Genomic DNA, 15,123 nt, shown 5'->3' with positions numbered 1-15,123 from the left:
AGCCACAAAGACAACTGAATGTACATACAGTCTAGAATATTTGCAAACCTGGATGAACATACTGGGATCCTGGTATTCAGGATGAATTCAGGATGCACCAAGGCCAACAAAACAAAACACCTTTAAACTTTAGAAGCAAGAAACCAGTCTAACCTGAAGAAAGTTAAAGAAACCAAAACACAATCACTAACCTCCCTAATTTGAGTAGGAGGAGGAGGAGGAGAAAACAAGGTTAACCAAATAGGCTGTCCACCCCTACTACCTTCAGCAGCACAAAACCATCAGTATGGCAAGTGCTACATAAGATCTGTGTGCATGTTATTGTGGCCAGTTGGAAGCGAGCCCCCAGGAACAGCAACAGGCTTTGAAGCCTGTTTGACATAGTGGCTAAACCGTGGACTTACAAATACTGTCTGTCTGTCACGTTAGTCCATGTGGCCCAAAAATACTTTTTCCCACAGACTTACATGTGAAAGAGACATCTGTAAATCTGTGGATACATCTTCTTGAGCATCACAACCCAGCAGAATTACTTGTTTCACTATCGGGAATTGATCCGTTTGGCTTCAGCCGGGGGTGTCTCTGATGTGCGTGCTCTATGGGCCCATGTAGGCGGAAGATCTGTGTAATTTCATGCCTGCAAATCGCACTTTTGTTTGCTCCATGCATTCTCTTTATACATATACAGTTGGAAGATATGCCTTTCCACTGCTCCCAATCCGACGTCATCTTGGCTCTTTATAAAGGGTGCCATCATCGTCACGCGCCAATCCAGGGTTCCTGTGGATCCTTAAAGTCTATGATAATTTCATTAATTCAACGATAATGCCTTAATCTGGATTAAAATATTTTAAGTAAATCTTTCAAACATTTTCAAACTGCTGAAACATTGGGATAGGACTTTATGAATCAGAATCTTTCTGTAAAAGCTCAAAATTATTGGAAACATCTTTGTTTTTTGTTTTTTTATATCTATATCAGGATTGTGAACCATTGACACTCATTTACAAAACAGAGGATCCATTGTTTGGTAGCTACTTGTCTTTGTACCCTTGACGACATGGGAAAGTGCAAATTCAAGTACATTTGCTATTTAACCAAGATTTTGTGGAATGATAAAAACTGGTTTGAGGCAGGGCATACAAGGCTTGGCATATTTTATGCAAAAAGCTTTTAAAACTTCGCATGGTGGGAAGGCAGTGGAATCCCACATGCAGAGTGAGAAACACAAAAATTACCAAGTAAACTGCCCCTAGGTTTATTTCTACCCGCATCTCTGCAGCACCTTCACCCCTTATCTCCGACACCCACACCAGAGTCAGTAGCAACAGATCTCAGAACAACATTTGGGTGTACGCCTACACAGAACGCAGATGTATTGCAGTGTCTGAACACGGTGGCAAACAGCAGTTACACAAGTCAAATAAGGAATTAGGAAACCTGTGTGCAATGTTACTAGATTAAATTATGTTTTTGATGTCATAAATGTTTTAAAACTGGTCTTAAATCTAATTCCGAGAGGCATTACAACAGTCTTAAAGTCTTAAACCTAACTTGCCTGACTGTAGGAACCTTGCAATCACCTGCCAGAGCTGTAGACCAATGATCTTCCCGTCTTGGCACACACTTGTTTGCATACATAGACACCTTGCACACATTCACAGAAGACACAAAAATACAAAATATGGTCACAATTGTAGCAGTTTTTCAGAAATAGTTTTAATATTTCCTGGTACCAGTTCCAGTTTTAACATGCGTTTTTAAGAAAAGCAAGTTTCTGCACAACAGAAACTGGTTTATGTTCTTTGTGGCAAAAAAGCCAGCAGCATTGTATCGGTTGCCTTCATGTGCGATGACAGAAAAAACCTGCGGTGGTGTGGTAGCTGCTAATTTCTTGTATAGAGATGTAATTATATTGCCCCACCCTTTGATATAACTCAAAGCGTCCTTTGTCTTGCTTTTTTTACTTTTCTTTCTGTTCCTCTTCACTGTCTCTGGTTCTTTTTCACTGTCACATCCTCGGAGACTTGCTTGTGATAAACGGATATACAAAAAAAATGACCTTGACTGAGACAGACAGTAGAGTCTCTTTCTTCCTTTTTTTGTATTTGTGGCATTTCTGTCAGTCATTTAGATAAACTTCAGTGAACCTGACACTGTGTACTCTTTGCCTCACAGCCTGACCTCCTGAACTTCAAGAAGGGATGGATGTCCAAACTGGACGACAGTGGAGAGGTAAGGCACATAAACTGCATGTCATTGTCAGATGTCATATCTTCCTCTCCCTCCATCGTCACCACCCTCTTCCTTCCATCCCTCGATCCTAATTAGAAAGGTTGTGTGTAAGGTGATAGCGGCGGATTATCCACATTATCACAGTAATATCTGGAGGCACAGCAGGTGTCTCCTGTCTCTGAATGATACGCTTGAATGAATGAGCTTCTCATTTCACACATCACATGCTGTATGTTTGCTGTTTAATATGGGGCCTTCCTGTTGTCATGGCTCTCTCAAGTGAAAATAATGCGTTATTTGGTGTTACTGTGCCAGAAATTGTCATTGTATTGTTTTGATATTTGACATATTTGAACCTAAATACCTTGGATTAATTGATATCTGCTTTGTTTGTTTTAGTGGAAGAAGCATTGGTTTGTCTTGACTGATGCTGGACTGAAGTACTACAGAGACTCGAGTGCAGAGGAGGTATATTTTTTCATTAAAAAGCTTGGTTAAGCTCCTTAAGCATGAGCAAACATATTGTGTTAATCATTGCAGTAAAGTATTAAAGAAATGTTCCTGTGTTGTCTGTTTAGAAAGATGACTTGGACGGGGAGATTGACCTTAAATCGTGCGTGAAGGTGTGTGAGTTTGATGTGGAGAAGAACTATGGGTTTCAGGTACAGGTGAGTATCTGTGTTACGGGTCGATAGACTGATTTTCTTCTTCCCTTCTTGTCCTCCTTATCAGCGTCCTTATCACCACACCCGCTCTCAATTTCTCCCTGCTGCCTTTTTCTTGTTATTCTGTTATCATAACTCACATCTCTGTCTGTATCTCCTCCACCTGTCTCTCCACATCTCCCTTTCTCTCAGTTTTCCTTTATCGTTTCCATCTCACCCCAGTTCTGTCACATCTTTGTGTCTCCTTGACCTGTTTTCTCTTTTGTCCTCCAGACGCGGGACGCCGCATTCACACTGTCTGCCATGACAGCTGGGATCAGGCGGAATTGGATAGAGGTTTTAAAGAAGTGTATACGGCCCAGCAGCTCTCCAGACCTCACACAGTAAGAACCAGTTCAATTTTAAAAAATGAAAGTTAAGATTTTGCTCAGGCTGAAATTAAATATAGTTTTTTAAACCTTGCACACTTGAGTTAGAAGGCAGTTTGTAGTGATCTCTCGTACTCCTACAGTTATGTAAGCAAAAATGTTTGTTTATTGACAGTAAATGAACTAATTTAATTTTGTAACTGGTTAATTTATCCTGTAAGAATTAACATTTCCTTATCACACCTTAATGAAGTCAGGGACTTACTTGGTTTCTCTGCCTGTTTCATGTAACTGTTAATTTGATATTTTAGGTTTCTTAATGTGAGCAATGGTGGCAAAAAGTAACGCCTGAACATTTTATCCATACCACAAAAGCTTAATCGAGACAACATTTCGATCTCACCTAGATCTTTGTCAGGTCAAAATGTTTGAAAAGTTGAAACCACACCTATATTTATAGAGAGCACACTAACAGGCCGACAAGATCTACATTGGCAGGTGTGGTTAACCATCTAAACCACTCAGGGTGGCACACCAACTGACAATAAACAGTAACATAGGACAAAAACAGTGGTGCAAAGGCCATACCACAAATTAACAAACGTATATCTTCATTTTTAAAGCCTTATATCAACTTCATCATCCCATATATCAGTGTACATCCCCTACGTGTAAAAATATATTCTATTAAGTTGAGACAAAACAATTGAAATCTAAATACATGTACAGAAATTGCTTTGAAAACACCCCTCTAAAAATTAGGGCAAAGCTCAAAAAGATCCCAATAAGGGGAAAAAACACATCTGCTCTACTAATAAACAAATTTTTATTTTTTACAAATATGTGTATCAGAGTCTAGATAAATATCTATATACACAGAGGGATTATCCTACTGCAATGTTTGTAATCCAAAGTAGGCAAAATTGGATGTTGCAAAGTTTAGGAGCTTTGCTTCACAGCTTAAGTGTGTTATTTTTATAGTGTAGCACAGTGTCTTGTGTAATCACAGAGAGGGGAGTTTCAGCAAGTGTGAAACTGTTGTGGACAGAAGATTCTCACATCTGCAGCATGAACAAAACAGCCACGTGTAATGCAGCGATTTAGAGGTGGGTGCATCTGCAAAAAGATGTTTCATACCCAGAGTAGCTCCCCTCACAATACCCACAACATTTTAAAACATCTCTTTAGCTTAGGTGGTATGTGAGGGCCTTTGTCACTAAATTTAAGCAGCATCTAAGGAGGTTTTATGCTTCATTCTGCAAGTTTTGCCTTTACACTCCTGTTATTTTAAAATTGGTTGCCTCAGCATTCTTGGATTGCTCATGTAGGTCTCAGCCCTGGCTAAATACAGTCAGATAAGAGGCTCTGTTACTCACATGTACCAGTAACTCTGCCCCGGAAGAGTTTCAGTCACTGTATACTTTGGCTGTTGAAGATGAATCAAAGTTTCATTAGTTACATGGAATACCAACGCGTGTTGTGTTTTCTTAATGACTCACTGCCAGCGGAGCCTCGGGTGTTGATTTTGAGGCTTTGTATGAGGCTGGTTTTCTTATTCCATAAACCTTGATGAATTTGCGATCCCTCAATTATCTATTTATTTTATTAAAGTACAATTTATGGAGACAGGAGAAGAAGAAAATGCCTTGATTTTTGATTTATTTATTTGTCTCTTCTCTCCTCTAGATTACCTGACAGCAGCAGCGACAAGGAAAACTCCCACTCTCGCTTTCAGCTGTCGTCCCGTCGCCCATCATCACGTCATGCTGACATTCAGTCAGATGCTCCAACCTCAGCTCCTCCCACTCATCGTAGATTTGACTATGTCGAACTGTCCCCTGTACCTGCCTCATCTGGCCCCCTTCCAGCCACCCAGAGAGAAGCAGCAGAGGGACAAGGGAGAGAGCACAGCCAGTGGCAGGAGGAGAGGAACACAAGCAGCCAGTGGGAGGCTGTGCTGTCCAGGAAGGGCACGGGCGTGGGATCGAACCAAAGGCTACGCACGGAGGACGAAATAGAGAAAAAGTGGGCTGAGTTTGAGCGCATGCCGTTAAAGGAGATGAGCTCCTTACCACCAATGGGATCACGGTCTTCCAGCCAGTCAGCCAATGAGGCGCTGCAGAGGGAGGTAGTGCGTGGAGATGATTTTCCAATTTGCAAATTAAATAAAATGCAAATTAACTCATCTGTACGGATGATGTTAACATTTCCTGTTTCTGCCTGTTAACACTTGGCTCACTATTTTTCCTACCTGCTCTTCAGCAGTGTTTTCCATCTAAAATATGCAGTGGAAAAATTAAAAGTAGAAATTCATGATTGGCCATTGATATGGGAAATACTGCTGACACTGCTGTCTGTTCTGTCTCTGCGTGTTGTGATGTGCAGTTTGGTTTGAACCTGTTTGCAGTGAGTCTCTACACATGATTCACACACAGCTGCACCACAAATGCTAGGTGAAGAGCTCTGCTAATTGCTAGTATTTCATCTTACTGGTCATTTCCAGTATAAACAAGAGCTGTCATTTTCATGCCACAGAGAAGCCTATGTGCATTTATTCTTTAAGGTTCTGTATACAACTTTCAGAGCATTAATCTAGCAGCAAACCACTTTGCTATGAAAAGATATAACGGAGTAATGACGTTCTGAGTCATGCTCACTCTGTGTGTGTTGTAATACGGTAAGGTAAGGTAAACTTTAATGTCCCCAAAGGGCAATTTGAGATGCAGACAGTAGTCATGAGTACAACAAAACAGACATTACAGTACAAACACACAGAATCCAGTATTGCAACAGCCTAAAACCCAAAGACTCAAAGAAAGAAAAATGACAAAGAAAGCAACAGATTATTACATTCAAGTACCACTGTCGGCCACTGTCTGGTTCCCCTTCCTGATTAACACCTTAAGCTCCTTCAGCTTTTGCCATTGTTAGCGCTGTTCATGCTGTTAGCACTGTTGGCTGCTAGCTACTGGCTCAGCCACCTCCATAGTGCAGACAACCTCTGAGTTAAAGATCTGCTTTGAATGTCGTATACAGCTCCTTTAATCACACTATGATTTGTATATAAATAAAGCTGAATGCTTCCTTTGTGTTAAATCTTCTTCTGTACCTTGAATCTAATCAGGCTTTGAAAGGTCAGCGGTGTTTGGGTTCAAAGTTCAAGTCATTTGAACTTTGAGCACCAACAACCATGAAATCCAAGTGGTGCAGAATGCCCAAGCTATAGCAGTGGAGCGAGCGTTGGCATCATTAGTCCTATTCATAGGAACACAACGAATCAATATGGTGCACAGTTGGGATCATGTGTAGATTGCGTGCTGGCAGTGGGACCCTGCAACAAAGGTATTGATTTGGTTAAAATTTTCATGAGGTTTATTCTGAAGTCAGTGAGAATGAATGAATGAATGAACCTGCTGTTGGTTGGGAACATTCAGACCCGACTTCTGGCAGTCCAAAAGTATCCCGTTCATATCCTCGTCCTTATTGCTGCTCATGTATTTCACTGCCAGCACCAGCCTTTGTGCCACCTAAGTCAACATGCTACATTGATAGGCTTCTGTCCCTGTTTCCCATGACTCAGTGGGCTTTACCTCCGTCTCTGCCTTTTCTCAGGTGGCGTCACTGAGGCAGCAGCTGGAGCAACTTCAAGGAGGAGGAGGGGGAGGGAAATGGGGAGGAGGTGTGAGGGGTGGCTGTGGCCCTGAGGCCCCCTGTGGCCGCAGCCTGGCGGCCATGGACCGTGCTCATCGACAGGCGCTGGAGGAGCTGCAGAGGCAGCACGACCGCCAAATCAAGGAGCTGGAGGCCGAGAAGGACAGGCTGCTGCTGGAGGAGACCCAGGACACCGCACGAGGTCAGCAGACTAGGCAGGGTGGAGAAGAATAGCATTATGTTATTGTCATAATAATAATTATGTTCACTAATCATTAATTTCACTTATAAAATATGAGAAAACGTTAAAGGAATAAGTGTTGTGTGATGTAGTTATCAAGACAGTAACTTTTCTGCAAAAGAAAATTTTAATGGCTGCCTTCATCGTCATTTCCATCATCGTTCTTCAACCAATTTTTGTGCTTACTAGAAGACTAAAAATATGGGGGAAACAATAATAACGATATTATTAAATCAATATGTTCAGGGAAAATAATACAGTATTGGTAGCACTGGTTACTTTCAGTGTGGGCAGAGAAGATGTTTGATAGTAGAACGCTGTCTGACTTTCTGCATATGTGGACTGAAAGCCCACAGTGTGTAAATGCAGTTTTCCCAGGGCTGGCTTGACAGTGCCTAATATAATATACATTATATGCTATAAACATCTTACCATTTGTACTAAGGTGTTAAATATGGCCTGAAAAATCTACTGATAAGTATGGAAATTTGAAATGAAAAATGTGTAGGAACACTGTTAATTGATTGTCATATCTAAGTATTCTGTACAGATCCAGTCTTTGCTTGTGTGAGTTGAGACTGTTAACATTTTTTGGATTCACATCATCTTTTTTTCTGAGCAAATTGTCTCAGTTGGTTTTCTCATTTCTTTTACCTCTGAGCGTCCCCAGTCAGAAAAAGCCTTGATGTGCAGTTACCAGCTACCAGGAGGAGATCATGTAGAAGCTGAGTCACGCTTGTGTGTTTGTGTTTCAGTAATGGAGGCTTTGAAGAAGAAACACAAAGAGGAGCTGGAGAGAGAGGTGGAGAGAGTCAAAAGGCTAAGCAGTGGGGTGCTCGATTCACAGAGTCTGCGGGCCCAACAACAGTAAGTAACTTCAAATCCAGTTTTGCGAGCGTGGTGTGGATGTACACTTTAACTGGCTAATAACACATTTATCTAGTCTTATTGAATGTTATGACATGGAAAAGAAAATATGTTTGATTTGTTCAGGTGACAATCTGAATATAAATTGTTCACATGCATGCAGAAATACAGGAATATAAAGTTGGTAAACTGCTTTGTTAAAGCACCCCTGTCTCTGTGTAAGCCTTCACTTCATATTGCCTTGAAAATAAACTCTGGGTTGCAGCTCAGCCTTCAGTCTCCGTCATCGCAGGCCAGCATTGGTAATTTATGTGAATAGCTCTCTTGTGCTTTTAAGTGGGAGTTAGCCGGCCACAAAAAGGGTTTTCTGTGAAATAAAAGGTAGAATTTGCCGACTCCACAACAATCCAGGGTTCCTTGTCTAAGCGAGGCCATTACCGCAGAGGCCACTGGGTCCTGTTAGGCACTTAAGGAATGCAAAAGAATTTGGTCATGGATTAGTTTGCCTTTGTAAGCCTCACAAGGCCTTTGACACAACGCTGTCTCCGTGGCTGCTACTGGAACCTGCATTTAGGGGCTTATCTGTGTTGCCTACGCTGCGTTTTTTCGCTTTTTGCATGCTCTTCCTTATTTTTGTGGTTACTGGTCATGAGCAGTGAAGATGTTTGAAAACCACAGTCGGAAATACTTGCCTCATGAAAATGGAACAAAAACACTCTCATAGTTTGTCGCAGCGTGTTTCTGTTATTAAATGAAATCAGTGCTATAAAATAATATTGTGCAGAGCAGAAAAAAGGAGCAACCACTTTATGGGAAGATTTCTCGCAAGATTAAATTTGGTTGTCTGTGCATGACATGTAAGAATAGGTCATCCCACTGGAGCAGTGCTGTGCTCTTTGTTTGTTAATTATTGATTTCTGTAATTATTTCTTTGTATTTTTTGCTGCTCTTACAGTAAAAAGAAAGCATGTAGTGCAGCATGGTTGTTATTACTTATTCCTGCAGTTTGGTTCACTAAGGACGCAACATGAACACATCTGTCCATTTCTGCAGGGCAGAGACTCAGGCTTTGCAGAGAGAGCTGGCCGGACTGTCTGAGCGCTACTCTCAGAAGTGTCTGGAGCTAAACCGAGCCGAGCAGAACAACGCTGGGAGGGAGCGGGAGATCAGCCGCAAGGAGAGAGACATGGAGCAGCTGAGGAAAGACAACCAGGTGAGTTATAAAGAGATTACACATCAGAACAGGACAAGTGATGGAGAAATCTTTTCATATTTAAGCCAAAACTATCTCAAAATGAAAGAAGGTTTTCCCTCCTTTATGCTGCACTGGCAGATGTAATTCTGAAATATAGCATGTCATTTTTATGGACTGTGTAAGCATACTGTATTTGTTATCGTGTAGCACTATCCAAGCTCCAGCAAAAGTTGCTGACATGCTGCATTTCTTTTGTTGGTACAATAAAAAATAGTGTGCAATCTGTTAATCTGGCCATAAAAATCTACTGATCCATTGCCTGCAAATGTATGCCAACACATTTGGTATGCCAACCAACACGCGTCATTTAGAAAGACAAAATATTTTCCCTCTGCAGGACTTAAAGGCCCGTTTGGCGGAGGAGATCAGTCGCGCACGATCTGCCATCACAGATGACAACAAAGGCTCGCCCTGTGAACTAGAGGTAACTGCTCTCATACTGTGTACTTGAAACTGAAAGTAGGTGACGGGTCTGTCAGCATGTGTTTTTTGTAACTTCCTGAACTGACTGCAACTCTCAGCAGTTGTGCACAAGTGTGAAACGATCAGCCACTGCATTACAAGTCTTACAGATATATATATATATATATATATAGCAAGTCAGCAATAACTAACTGTGATACCGGGAGAGTTGCCTTAAAGACGTAGCCACCTCTCTAACTGCCTCTAATTAATCTAAGAGCAGCTAATAATTTTAGTTCCACTAAATTAAATCATAAAATAAAATGTGTTGTTAATGGATTAGATTACTCAGTGATTGTAGAGAGGTACCTGTGTGTAGCTGTGCACATTTAGGCCCTAGTCAACAGGTCCACGGTGTTTTTGAAAACAGGGTTTTTCCTTCCTTCGTCATCAACAAAGTCCCGCCCAAACTCTGACCAAATGAAAACCAAAAACACAAGAAGTGTCTTGGTTTCTTGGAAGAAGAAGATGTTGGCCAATTAGACGCATGGGAGAAAAGCTATTAGCAGAAGGCCACTTCCAGTAGACAAATTAAAATGATAAGACAGCAAACAGCCACTGAAACCACACACACACACACACACACACACACACACATACAACCAGTACAGTCACTTACCCTCAGGCTGCAGATAAAGGTCACTCCCACTTAGGAACAAGCAGGCCATGTCAAGCTCTGTGCCTACTTCTATCTCACTCGTTAATGCTTGAGCTGTCTTGGGTGCTTGACCCATATTTATTTATGGACAGTTTTAACCATTTTTATGTTGGATATATTGGTTATGTGCTGCATGTGCACTGACATTTTTGCACAAATTAGGTTTTGAATGGATAAATAGTACTTCGAAATAGTTATTTTGATTGACTGGAGTAGTGACCTTAGTGCACTGTGACGCCTCATTTCCTCAGTAGAGTGGAAGAGTAACTGTAAATTTACAGACAATGAAATGTTACCTCATTTGTAATGTCTAGGGGTGGGTGCATTGACACCAGAATACCCTGAGCTCAGTTTTAAAGCGTTGTGAGAGAGCTTTTGATAAGCTGTTGGCACCCTCCCTGAACTACCTTCCAAATAGCACAGCAGACTTAGTACCCAAGGGGGGATATGGCACTATAGATTGGCGCCCTTCGAGTGCCCCTGTGAATGTCTAAAGCTCTCCTGTGTATGTTGGTTCTCTGATTTATTTGTGTTTCCCCTGAACTGTGATTCTATCGAGGCTCTGATATTTATACAATGATTTTCCATGTAATGTGTCTTTATACAATGTTAAATGAATGTGTGTAAATTGTAAATAGCAGCTACTGTGGATTACCCAGCGCAACAGAGACGTCTTTTGTGGAAAAGCACATTGCTCTCGAGTTTTTCAAATGTAATTGTTTAGTGCTCTCTTAACTAAAACAAAAATTTACCTTTTGCCTTCACTGTGTTGGTGTGTGGGAAAAGTTCCTGCAGGAAATACTGCAAAACCTGGGCAAAATTAACCAGAAGAGAAGAGAAGTGACCTTTAAGTCTTTGGATGAGAGCAAATTAAGAAACTCACTCACAGCCACTCAGTTTCAATAAGCTTCAAGTCATAGATTAGGTAATATTTCAGGTTGTATCATGTAGACGTGCAAAACGTGAGTCACCGTGTTGGTGTTACAGTGGAGTGTTTGCAGAAATGTTCAGGAATACTTTCAAAAGTACTGCGCTGATTAAGTCAAGTTACACTTTTTTCTCGACGGCATTTAATCAGAGAGACACTAGTGACTCGGAGAGGAGCATCAGTCTCAGAAATAAGCCTCCCTGCTGTCCAAACAAATGATACCGACGTGTCACCCAGCCTCTGAGAGTCGTTACAAAGCAAAACCTAAAGTAGCAACAATACAGCAGTTTATTTTTACACTTTGTGCTTACCAAACTAGTGTTGCAGTTTTCTGAATACAAACAGACTGTCATGATAAACAGTAATTGGCCAAAAGCCCTAAGTTACGTACGCTGTAAATTACAGAGGACGCCCACTGTGTTTGTCGTAAATCAGCCAGAACACAATTGCTTTTTTGGCGAGCTCAAGTGATAATTAGAAGGATTTAGGGTAATAAAAAGACGTTCTGTGTGTGTTTTTCTTTCTTTCTTTTTGGCAGCAAATAACAACCACACTGTTGTTTTGTTGTTTTTCTGCCAGGTTCTTCTCAGGGTGAAAGACAACGAGATAGAGTACTTACACAAGGAGATCAGCTGTCTAAGGAACGAGCTGCAGTTTCTTAACACGGTACTTTGTTTCTCTCTCTGTGTGTTTCTGTTTGTGCAAGTATTTGTATTTTCTTTCTGTAACCCCGACACTATTAGATGAATAACGTGGAATGTTAATCCTCATGTCCATGGACAAAGTAGTTAAGTGTCTTACAGCCCTGAAGCTCTCAGGAAATGTAGTGCAACAAATTTCCAGGATTTTCTGGCTCATGTTGAGAACAGTGAAACAATGAACACAAAGTTTGTTAAAAAGACAGTGGGATAAATCTATATAATTGGCTTAGGTGGTCTAAAAAACACAGAGGTGGCCATGCTGAGATGTGGATAGGCTGGGAACACCCTGCACCACAGAGGTTATAATAACTTACAACATTATTGTAACCTCTTTGCTCTGGGCATCCTCACCAGTGATTTCTATACTGTAAACAAATTTAACAAAGTCCAGCACTGTAAGGATGCTCCTGTTGGTCTCATTGGTATATTTTACCTTCCCTGCCTCTGTTATTGCTGCTCCTGGGGTGGTTTTACAATACAAATAGTGTAATTTTAAAAACATAAATATAGCATGTTTATACAGAAAGTACAAGTGTATGTGATGTCACACGAAAATGGTCCCAGAGCTGGTTGGTGTACAACCTCAATGCCCAAAAATTTGGACGCTGTGTAAAACGTAAATAAACACAGAACTGCAAATCCTTATCGAGATATATTTAATACAGCAAACGACAAGAAGTTTAATGTTCAAACTGATAGACTTGATTGTTTTTTTCATTCTGAATTTGATGCCTGCAACATCTTCTGAAAAAGTTGGAACAGGGGTGTGTTTACTACTGCGTCATCACGTCTTTTTTAAGGCCATGTGTCCACCACAGCGTTTTATCTCCCATTGTGACCCGCAGGTCAGTGTGGGTTTATGAGAGGTAACATAACATATATATACAGTATATAAAAAGATTTCTCCTCCATCGTTGTCAGCGCTTGTACAAGTTCCGGTGTGTCTGCAGTATTTGTCCCTCCTACACTGTAATTGAAGGGCCAAAGGGGCAGAAATGAGCGTGGTTGAAAATTTTTCAAGTCCGTGCTCAGACCAACAAAAAAAAAAAAAAGCCCAACCAGCAGCGCTCAGCGCAGAATTCATTCGCAGTGCTCTCATTGTGAAGAATTTAAAAAATACGCTGACCTCATAGGAAAAAAACCCACTTTGGATACGTTCCCCAAAGCGTTCGGGAACTGAGGACTTTACGTATTGAGGTTCTAAAGTGAAATTCTTTCCCATTCTTGCTTGATATACGACTTCATCTGCTCAACAGTCCACGGCCTCCATTATTGTATTTTGTGCTTGATAATGCACCACACATTTTCAGTGGAAGATAACTCTAGAGTCTGGACTGCAGATAGGCACCTCTAGTGCCCGCACTCTTTAATGACAAAGCCAAAGCCAAAGCCAAGACATTACAAAGCCATTGTAATGTCTTGCTGGAATAAGCAGGGACGTCCCTGAAAAGACATCGTCTGGATGGCAGTGTATGTCGCTCCAAAACCTGTATGTACCTGTCAGCATTCATGGGTAACTTTCACAGATGTGCAGGTTACCCACTAACACACCTCCATACCATCACAGATCCTGGCTTTTGAACTTTTAGCTGGAAACAATCTGATTGGTCCTTTTCCAATGTGAAATATGGAGTCGTCAGACCACAGCACACTTTTCCACTTTGTGTCAGTCCATCTCAGACGAACTCTTTCTGGATGTTGTTGATATCTGGCTTTCACTTTGCATTGTAGAGGCTTAACTTGCATTTGTAGATTCAAGGATGAACTGTGTTTACTGACATTGGTTTTTCAAGGTGTTCCTGAGTCCATGTATTAATATTCTTTATAGAATCATGTTGGGTTTTAATACAGTGCCGCGTGAGAGATCAAAGGCCAGGGGCATTCAGTGTTGGTTTTCAGCCTCGCCTCTTTTCTTGGAGAGATTTCTCTGAGTCTTTTGATGACGTCATGGACTGTAGATGTTGAAATCTCTGAATCCCTTGCAACTGTGCATTTAGAAAAGTTGTTCCTAGACTGTTGGACTATTTGGCCATGCAGTTTTTCACAAAGTGGTGAACCTTGTGCTGTCCTTGCTTGTGAATAGCTGACCCTTTTAAGGATGCCCCTACACAGTAAAATAATCTGTTACCCTGTGAGGTGTTTTTTGAGCATCCAGCAACTTCCCCTGTCTTCTGTTGCCCCTGTCCTAACTGTTTTGGAAGATGCTGCAGGCATCAAATTCAGAATGAGTGTATATTTACAAAAAAAAAACAAAAAAACGTTAATCGGTTTGAACACTTAACACTTTTTCTGTGTGCTGTATTTAATTTAATATAGGTTGAACAGGATTATCAGATCATTTCATTCTGCTTTTATCACAGTGCACAAAATTTTGAAATCATGATTGTAATAGTAGATGAGGCAGACTTTGGAACTGAAGCTTGTCTACTCCTCACCCCGCAGGAGAAACGGCTGGCCTGTGAACGATACACGGAGGTGCACGAGGAGCTAAGTGGGATGAAGGGCCGGAGCGAGCGAGAGATCCAGAGTCTAAAGGAGCACTTGAGACTGGCCATGGCTGCTCTGCAGGAAGGGCAGAAGCTGGGAAACAGCCTGGACCACTGAGAGTCTGCTGCTGGTACTAACGCTCAGGCAGACACAGTGACAGGTACGGACTGATGAAGAACAGGCAGAGAAATGCTCTGCAGATTTTAAGAGTATAAATGTGTGTAGTTACAGTTTATTTCATTGTGTTGCAGGTGTGTCTGCTCCACCGTGACTGAATCAAAGAGGATTACAGGAGAGCAGAGGAGATGACTGTTGGACTTGTACAGTTCCGGCTGTGTGGGGACCATGATAGTGCCTTAGTTTTCAATCATTCTGCCAACGAGCAGCATAGAGTAGCTATTAGCCGGGGTTTATTACACTGGGCCACACGTTATATAAAACTGCACTTTTTATTTTTTATTTTGGCTTTGCTTTGAGTGCAAGCATGTATGAGTGCGCATTTGGTCTGAAAACTGGAATATTTGTCGAGTGGCATGTTTTCTTTTTTTATCAGGTTTGTAGATACAGACTGTATCAGCTTTTTTTTTTTTTTTTTTTTTTTAATA

General features: G+C 41.2%; 3 protein-coding genes across 5 annotated transcripts in view; 2 read left to right on the top strand and 1 right to left on the bottom strand.

Moving 5' to 3' along the window:
• Positions 1 to 15,123, top strand: part of srebf2 (sterol regulatory element binding transcription factor 2) — a 597,702-nt gene that overhangs the window by 58,413 nt on the left and 524,166 nt on the right. The window lies entirely within an intron of this gene.
• The window catches only part of zgc:65811 (uncharacterized protein LOC393524 homolog), a 635,041-nt gene that overhangs the window by 197,430 nt on the left and 422,488 nt on the right, over positions 1 to 15,123 (bottom strand). The gene's annotated exons all lie outside the window — the stretch shown is intronic.
• triobpb (TRIO and F-actin binding protein b) overlaps positions 1 to 15,123 on the top strand; it is a 25,804-nt gene extending 10,681 nt beyond the window's left edge. For 2 of the 3 annotated variants that reach the window (XM_049562067.1, XM_049562066.1), the window contains 12 exons: positions 2,179 to 2,235; positions 2,635 to 2,703; positions 2,814 to 2,903; positions 3,174 to 3,283; positions 4,955 to 5,399; positions 6,881 to 7,121; positions 7,916 to 8,027; positions 9,081 to 9,240; positions 9,620 to 9,706; positions 11,910 to 11,996; positions 14,474 to 14,678; positions 14,770 to 15,123. In XM_049562067.1, the coding sequence (XP_049418024.1) occupies positions 2,179 to 2,235; positions 2,635 to 2,703; positions 2,814 to 2,903; positions 3,174 to 3,283; positions 4,955 to 5,399; positions 6,881 to 7,121; positions 7,916 to 8,027; positions 9,081 to 9,240; positions 9,620 to 9,706; positions 11,910 to 11,996; positions 14,474 to 14,635 (1,620 nt within the window). In that variant the 3' untranslated portion in view covers positions 14,636 to 14,678; positions 14,770 to 15,123. The remainder of the gene's footprint in view (positions 1 to 2,178; positions 2,236 to 2,634; positions 2,704 to 2,813; positions 2,904 to 3,173; positions 3,284 to 4,954; positions 5,400 to 6,880; positions 7,122 to 7,915; positions 8,028 to 9,080; positions 9,241 to 9,619; positions 9,707 to 11,909; positions 11,997 to 14,473; positions 14,679 to 14,769) is intronic. The other variant, XM_049562068.1, reaches the window with a different exon arrangement.

The sequence above is a fragment of the Epinephelus fuscoguttatus genome, linkage group LG19, assembly GCF_011397635.1.
Source record: "Epinephelus fuscoguttatus linkage group LG19, E.fuscoguttatus.final_Chr_v1".
NCBI lineage: Eukaryota > Metazoa > Chordata > Actinopteri > Perciformes > Serranidae > Epinephelus > Epinephelus fuscoguttatus.
The sequence above is the reverse complement of the archived record's forward strand: the minus strand, read 5'-3'. Positions and strand labels throughout refer to the sequence as shown.